We start from the raw sequence: 8,112 nt of genomic DNA on the forward strand, positions 1-8,112 counted from the left end.
TTTTTTTTTTTTTTTTTTTTTTTTTTTTTTTTTTTTTTTTTTTTTTTTTTCATTTCAATAATGAAAAGAATGATGGTATACCCATATATTTATGTTTGGAAACTTGCATGAGTGAGTAACAGTCAGAGGAGAGCCATCAGGCGAAATATATATATAGGAAGGTTTCTGAGGCAGCATATGAAGGAACAATATGTGTCCCCTGGAAGTAGCGTGGGGAATTAGACCATTTAAAGTTCAAGACAACACGCAAGTACACAGCATACTCACACACACAAAAGATAAAAGTTCTTTTTTTTTTAATTAAAAAAAAAAAAAAAAAGGAAGAAAAAAAAATGCCCCCCGCACATTTTTCAAGATCAACCTTAAGTGTATTAAAACACATAGTGGTGGTGAATACGAAATGATCTTCCAAGCGGTGCAAGAAGAATTCATAGAGAGGAGTTTCGCAGCAGTTACAAAAGAATAAACATTCAACATACTCTGTCCGCAGCTGCTTGTAGAGTAACGTGATCTCCCCATTCACCCGATCTAGTGAGATGCAAAATTTTGCGTTAGAATTAGAAGAAGCAATTACTCGGTTCATAAGACAAGTTAAGCCATCTTGAAAGGGGAGATGTCAATAAGCGTAGTCATAGATAACTCACTTTTTCATCTTCTTGAGGTAGCTTTTGTACTTCATTGGAACATAGCCTTCATATAGTTTTCTGAATTTCTTTAACTGACATTGGAGGAAAAGAGGAAATTGTGCAATAAGAAAAATATGGCAAGTGGGGTTTTTAAGTTCTTTCCCATAAGTGAACGGGAATTAGAATAAAGCAAGAAAATGGAGAAAAAAGAAGATACAAGCAATAGAGATGGGTATTGAAAGCTAGATATGCTTCATGAAGTGCAGGAAACTGGTCTGAATAGGCAAGAACAGAGTTCAATAAAATTTACTGTACAAGTGAATTTGATATACAGTAACAGTACCACAGACAAAACACGACTAAAAACTGGGTAATGAAACAAAGGAATTAGTAACAGAAAGCCAGTAACTTTTCTCTTATTCAGTCTCATACTAAATTTAGGAAGAGAGGCAGTTGAAACTGTGTAGAATAATTTTCTAATGGTGGCTTGATTTCCTCCCACAACACTCGAGTCTTGATTATTCTTTCGTACCCTCTACTTTCCCAGACTAATACTACTAATACAATAGTGCTGCTTGCGAGACATATTTTACTGAGGCAATTTCATTCCCATTCACAAGATTTGCAGAAACTTCTAGACTGGGTCAAAGAAAAAATCATATGTGATCTCCTCCAATAACATCCTTTCATATGACACTCATCCTAGGGTCCAATATGGAAGCTGGCATATGGTGCTTTTCAAGGTTGAGGAATCAAATATTGTCTAAGGATAACTTCAAGATCTGTAAACATGAGTGTCTGAACAACTTACTTGAATCTAGACTAATTCATCGGATGACACTCCGAAGAATTTAGAACTCGAGCTTATAGAATGTTCATATGATATTACTTCTAAAACTTTAACTCGATCTCAAAGACATTTAATTTTAAATTTTATCCAAGGTAATATTAAGAAAATTAAATTGAAAATTTCCAGACATCCATAACTAAGAACCCGTATCTCACACATTGCATTCAATCCCTTAATAAAAATTTATCAAATTCTATAAACATTTATTTTTACCAACATTCATCATGCAATCAATGGCTAAGTAGCATCAATAGAACAGCTAAAATGATTAGACGCATCAGTCGAGTTTAATTTACAGTACCTGTTTGATGACTGCCTTTCTTACATGCTTGTGGTAATCAGGATTTCGAAATAATTGATCTGCTAATGCTCGAAACTATTACATTAAAAAGATATGTTATTTGAAACATCATGAGATGAATCAACAATAAAATACAGATAACTATAAATTTCAATACAAAAAGATATTGACAAGAACTTATTAAAACCTGGCAATTCCCATCACCTTCCATCTGTAGCTCCGCTAAACCATATGTGGCCAGTCTGTTAAAAAAAGGACTCACTATGATCAATAAAAGCTACATTGTAAGTACACTAAAGAACAAAGCAAAAGTCTATTCGGCCAATATAATCAATGGCTAGTCATATTTTAGCATTAGACTGTTTCTTGAAATTAATTTTCCTGGATGTAGACCCTGATGTAAAATCAATACCTTCCTGACAGCCGTTCATGGTCTAGGGTTGCATCATTCACGTTTGGTATCTCCCCATTGACCCGAGGAGTATGCTGCAATGAACATAATAAATCACGACTTTTAATTATGATAACCTTCCAGAATTTGCAGATATCAGAAAGATAAGCATAGTTTTTTTCTCCATTATGAATTGAAGGAGGAGACAAATAATTACATAAGTACAGGGGCATGCAATTGATGCCTGTGTATGATACAACCTGACGCAGCAGACTGTTAGGAACCACGGACCTCCACAATGATATAATATTGTCCACTTGGAACATAAGCTCTCATGGTTTTGCTTTTGGTATCCTCAAAAAGCCTCATACTAATGAAGATAGTATTTCTTACTTATAAACTCATGATATTTCCCTTAATTAGCCAATGTGGTATCATAATAATGAACAACCTAACGGTTTTTTTTTTCTTTCTTTTATGAAAGAGAATTCATAGGACCATTAAAAATCAGTACAATCTTGCATTCATAACATAGATAACAATAGGAAATAATCCAATAATGTAGAAATTAACGAAGTAGAAAGAAGTTAGTACAGGGATGGAATCCAGATGGGATAGTCTCTTCCCGAGCTTGTTATCAAACTTCAATTTTTCTTCCTCTGCCGAGATTCTGGCAAATGTACGATCATCTTCAGTTTCCTGAAAGCTGCTATTCAAACTTGAGCTTGAGCTTACACTTCCGTTGCTGTAGTTATCAGTCATATTACCTTGACAGCCACTGGTTCTTAGAGAATATGAGAAAATGATGTGAATTAGAGAAATAATCCATTTAAAACTGGTACAAGCTCACTATAAGTTGGTTAACCCACAAGCATAAACAAAAAGTACAGTGTTTCTTTTCTTTCCGTTCTGTAAAGAACAACTGAATTGAAACACATAATTACAGAAGAAAGAGATGGGCGAAAATCTAATCCGACCTATTAGTTAAAGAGATAAGATTAGAAGAAACTCTCCACGAGGATAACAGTTAAAGAGATGTGATTAGAAGAAGCTCTCCATGAGAATGGAGCCATAAATTTTCTTAGAAATGGACAGAATTTTACAATCGAACTTTTCATGTTTATAACTTTCGATTAAGAGGCAAAGTTTGAGAAAACTTACAAATATGAATGTTTTTATACAATTTTCTAAACCTAAGACGAAGAAATGGAGCAATCCGTCGCCGCTCAAAATTCTTCAGTATTAGAAGACCAAAGACATTACAAAATCGCAGGCCTCATCGATCTCTCTTCCTAAAGCTAATAAAATTTTAATTTCCTAAGTTTCCAAATCTATCAAAAATGGAAACTAGGAAAGACCAAAGTCATTCGGATAATTCTAGTCTAATAATATCACAAACTTAAGAAACGACTGAAAATTTTATGCTTCAAACAGATGCCAATACTTGAAAGTATTTTTTCTGCGAATGCTGCAATTTAGAAAGAGAGAGTATCCATTTGGAAATCAAATCAGATAGATATCAATCAGTGATGCTCGTCAACTCTTCATTTCTTTCATAGATCAGGTCGCCTTTTGGTTTCTAAAAGATATTTAGACAGACCAAAAGATAAATAGCATCTTAAATTCTTACATCAGTAATCGATCCAATAACAGTAGATCGAATGCACCAAATATTTCACTATTCTAAAACGCGACAGAAATTTATCACCAATAAAAGCAAACTACAACAAACAACAATTAAAACTAGTTGATAAACAAAATCAAAACAACTCAACCGAGGATTACTTAACAATACCTAAAATTGAAATCGGAAGCAATTCAAGTAAGATCGAACCGATTTACTGCAGAGAAAATCAATAAGCTTCCAATCTCGACCTCCGGCGATCAATTATCGAAAAAAAAATATATCACAATCAAATCACGACAAATCCTTCAACTCGACATCAATCTAGCAACGCAAAACGGAACGATCAAATCCTCCAGTTTCTGTTCAATCCTTTCCCGGCACCAAGACACAGCTTAGCCAAGCTTAAGCTCGAAGAAAATGGGAGTAAGAGAAAAGTTGCAAAAATCGGATAAGGCTCGTATATATATATTTGCGTAACGCAAGTACATTTGTACCATTAGTGCATAAATTAAATGTTAGAACTTTTAAAACAATATAATTTTAGTGTTAAATTTTACTTTTATTTCTCATTTAATTCAAAAGCATTAAAAAAATAATATAGTCTCTTACATTCTTAATTAGTTCTAGATTTAGTTATTGTAGTGAATTAATTTATCTTAAAAAATGTTTTAAATTTTATAAATTAAAATACCATTTTCGTTTCTCTACTATATGATTTTTTTCAGTTTTTGTAATATATATATATTTTTTTTTTTCTTCTTTTGCGCCATTACACCATCTTATCGATAGTGATTGGAGCTGATATGAATCCAACAACTGATCACTTCCATGTACCCGAACACCATCCTATCGATAGTGATTGGAGCTTATATGAATCCAACAACTGATCACTTCCATGTACCCGAACGAGCAATTACAAGAAGCAATACAAAGAAGATTCAAGTATCAAATCAAAAAAAGAATGGAGTGACAGACATTGGAAAGTAATTAGATGACTTGTCTTGATTGTAGTTGGTGGTTGAACTTTATTATGTTAGGGTTATCTTTTGGGCCAATTCAAAGGCTGTAATATTCATGTTTGAATACGAATCGTTGAATACAGACAAAACCTTTGTATTTTAAACCATCGAATCAGTTTATTCATTCGATTGTTAAACCGTCGAATTCTCCCAGATTGATCAATTCGTTTCAAGAAAATTCAACCAAGACCAACGATCTCGTAGCCCATTTAGCTTCTTTTTTTTTTTTTTTGAGGAACCCATTATCGGGTCATACAATCAAATCGAGTCACGTTTTTTTTACCAAAAACTAAACCCGACAACTTAAACGCTATAGAAATTTAGCGAACGAAAGCTTATTGATGTCTTTGATGAAGGTCGTGAAGCTAGAGTTGACTCTAGAATTGGCCTCTTCCCCCATTATCCTCTCATGAAGCTTCATCAACCTCCCCTTCATCTCTCCATCCTCCATCACTTTCCTCACTCCTTCTTCAACCTCTTTCTCTCCAAAACCATTGAGTTTCAACCCAATTCTCCACACTTTCACTACATACCCACAATTCAAAAATTGGTCGCCCGCCACCGGGAAACAAAGTAGTCGCTTTCGACACTGAATCGCTTCCATGATCGAGTTCCACCCACAGTGAGATAGATAACAACCGACTGCTCTATGTTTCAAAATCTCCATCTGTGGAGCCCATGAAACGAGCCTCCCATAGCTTTGAATCTGATACAAATATGAATAAATAAGATTAAGGATACTTAGAATTCAAATATATATATATATATATACCGTAAAATTAACCACACAAATTATAAACTATGTTTTTTTTATATATAATTCAAGTAGAGGCATTAATAATTTGAACCTAACTCAATTACTATACACCTTAAAATATGTTATTGAATTAAAAATGCTTAATTAATAAGTAAAAATATTTTATCTAAAAAAAACTCTTAAATTTTTAAAGGTTTCAATATTATTAATATCAAGTTCGAAATATACTCATAAATTTTAAAAATAAATTAAGATCGTCAAATGTTTTTAAATATATTTAAAAATATACCTTAAAATTTCAAAAACATTTTAAAATTTAAGAATATTATTAATATCATGTTTCAAAAATACCCAAAACTTTAGAAAAGATCTTAAATATTTTTAAACATTTAAAAAAAATTATTTTACGTTTCATTTATATATTAATAATAAGAATATTTTTAAAATTAAAAAAAAAATTAATATATTTTTTTTTTATGAGTTTTTAAAATTTTTAAGGGATAAAATAAAAGGTTAAAGAACATTTTTATTAATTTAACCGATTAAAAAAATAAAAGAAATATATTATATTTAATCGCACCTTTTGTGTGAACCCGATTGGTAACCCATCTCGCCAATTACTTTTGAGGACCCAGATGAACGGTTTCCTAAGACCCAAAAGCGCCACGGCCAAGCTCCTCACCTTCGATTCGTTAATGGGGCTAACCCAACTCCCAAACGAGATGTACACGACGGAATTAGGGCTCTGTTTCTCCAGCCACTGCAGGCAGCCGTCGTCCTCCTCCCAGAGAGTGGGTGTTTTTGCCGGATTCGAGTGGCGGCTCAAAGGTCCGACGAGGAAAACGGCGGCGGAGCTTTTGGGGATGGGGTTTTCAAGGAGAAGCTCTTCCGGGAAGGAATTAACGAGAATCCATTGAAGAGATTTGGCTCGAACCATGGTTCTTGTCCAGAATTTGAACCTCGCTTTCCTTGCCGACGAAGTTCCGATCAGCCACGGCAGTTCTTCTGTAGACAGCAGCGGCTGGTTCGGAACGCACCGTTTTGATCCTTCTTCTGGACATCCTGTTCAAAATTCAAGATTTGCATTCTTCATTATAATCTTTTAGATTGTTAATTAAGCTTAATTAAACAAAGTTTAAAGACTAATGATAGATTTACATGTTTAAATATAGAATTTAGATTGAAGAAAACCCAACCAATGACAGTAAGACACGTGGCAGAAATAGAAAAATACGGTATTTTTTTTTCTTATCTCTTTGACTAAAATTTTAAAATAAAACGGGAATGAAACTTAAAAATATATATATTTATTTATTTTAAAATAAAATGGGAATGAAACTTAAAAAATATAGGATTTTATTTTAAAAATACCGTATTTATTTTACATGTTTAAATATAGGATTTAGATTGAAGAAAAGCAACCAATGGGAGGAAGACACGTGGCAGGAAAAGAAAAATACGTTTTTTTTTTTTTTTTTCTTATCTCTTTGACTAAAATTTTAAAATAAAATGGGAATGAAACTTAAAAAATATATATTTATTTATTTATTTTAGGTAATTAAAGCATTTTTTTAAAAGAGAGATATGATGATTATTAAATTAATTATAATATAAAAAAATGGAGCAGAATATGGTTGACCCAAAAACTATGGGTTATTATTTTATTTGTCAAAAAAAATGAAAAATAAAAAGGGTGGTAACCTGTATCGGAAGAAATAAGGCTGTTCCTGACCATGTCAGGAACAGCTGAAATGAGGTTGTAAGTTGCAAACATGGCTGGCCAAAACCCAGCCACGGCTACGCCATACTCCTTTCCAACTTCGATGGCTGAAGAAGCCAGCAAGTCGACCACCATACAAACGACGCCACTTCCGTTCGAGTTGTACTCACCCAACACTCGTCGAACGTAGCTCGGCATGGTGGTCTCCAAGGCTGTCTCGACGGTGAAAAAGTCATGTGGCGTGTTGTCATCGACAGTGTCCGGCATAGAAATGAAGAGGATTTCATTGTTGAGTGAAATTTGCGACGAGATATGACTGTGGATGTAGCTAGGCGTGAGAAATATAGGAAGGAAACCTCGGCGTTGGAAAACAGCAGCGAGCATGAGCATCGGTGTGACGTGACCTTGAGCCGGGTATGGCACGAATAGCACCCTTGGTTTGTTCGAGACATGCTTCATGTTTGGCACAATGACTCCATGAAATATGTCGATATATATACATAGGGTGGGGTGGGGTGGGGTAGGGCGACAAGCATGTGAAATTAACTTTCTTTTTAAATTAATTATATTACTTTTTAAATTCTTTTTTTTTTAATTAATTATGGATATTTTAAAAGATCCAACCCCTTTATTTAATTAAATAATTAAATTTTAATATTCATTCCCTTCCTAAAAAATAGGAGGTTTTGATCTATCTACAGGAATTCAAAATCAGTAGAAAAAGTAAATTTTTTATGATACAGCAGATTAGACTCTCTTATTGATATAGTGAATAGATCTGTCATTTTTTTAAATTCAAAATCTTGGTGTAACGTGTATGT

At 33.4% G+C, this 8,112-nt stretch overlaps 2 protein-coding genes across 7 annotated transcripts in view; both read right to left on the reverse strand.

The window, feature by feature from the left end:
* LOC111443176 (OTU domain-containing protein DDB_G0284757) overlaps positions 1–5,591 on the reverse strand; it is an 8,901-nt gene extending 3,310 nt beyond the window's left edge. The window contains exons 1-7 of one of the 6 annotated variants that reach the window (XM_023080874.1): positions 5,587–5,591; positions 2,763–2,952; positions 2,190–2,263; positions 1,965–2,019; positions 1,778–1,852; positions 645–718; positions 480–528 (exon numbers count right to left, since the gene is read on the reverse strand). In XM_023080874.1, coding sequence (XP_022936642.1) covers positions 480–528; positions 645–718; positions 1,778–1,852; positions 1,965–2,019; positions 2,190–2,263; positions 2,763–2,930 — 495 coding nt within the window. In that variant the 5' untranslated portion in view covers positions 2,931–2,952; positions 5,587–5,591. Of the gene's footprint in view, positions 1–479; positions 529–644; positions 719–1,777; positions 1,853–1,964; positions 2,020–2,189; positions 2,264–2,762; positions 2,954–3,145; positions 3,292–3,329; positions 3,576–3,612; positions 3,768–3,963; positions 4,272–5,586 lie in introns of those variants that run through there. The other 5 variants (XM_023080872.1, XM_023080869.1, XM_023080871.1 and 2 more) reach the window with 5 other exon arrangements.
* On the reverse strand, positions 5,053–7,772 carry LOC111443175 (UDP-glycosyltransferase 82A1). The gene is made up of 3 exons (XM_023080868.1): positions 7,273–7,772; positions 6,152–6,633; positions 5,053–5,520 (listed from the first exon to the last, which is right to left on the reverse strand). The coding sequence occupies exons 1-3, from the start codon at positions 7,748–7,750 to the stop codon at positions 5,125–5,127; spliced, it is 1,356 nt and encodes a 451-aa protein (XP_022936636.1). The 5' UTR covers positions 7,751–7,772; the 3' UTR covers positions 5,053–5,124.
* Between the last annotated feature and the right edge of the window lie 340 nt (positions 7,773–8,112).

The sequence above is a fragment of the Cucurbita moschata genome, unplaced genomic scaffold (genome assembly GCF_002738365.1).
Source record: "Cucurbita moschata cultivar Rifu unplaced genomic scaffold, Cmos_1.0 Cmo_Scf00005, whole genome shotgun sequence".
NCBI lineage: Eukaryota > Viridiplantae > Streptophyta > Magnoliopsida > Cucurbitales > Cucurbitaceae > Cucurbita > Cucurbita moschata.

What these genes read in the sequence shown, in the direction of transcription:
- LOC111443175 (XM_023080868.1), bottom strand. Translation starts at nt 7,750, where the DNA reads ATGAAGCATGTCTCGAACAAACCAAGGGTGCTATTCGTGCCATACCCG. An exon ending in CCTTATTTCTTCCGATACAG is followed by an intron (nt 6,634 to 7,272) that starts GTTACCACCCTT and finishes AATTTTGAACAG; the next exon opens with GATGTCCAGAAGAAGGATCA. An exon ending in CAATCGGGTTCACACAAAAG is followed by an intron (nt 5,521 to 6,151) that starts GTGCGATTAAAT and finishes TATTTGTATCAG; the next exon opens with ATTCAAAGCTATGGGAGGCT.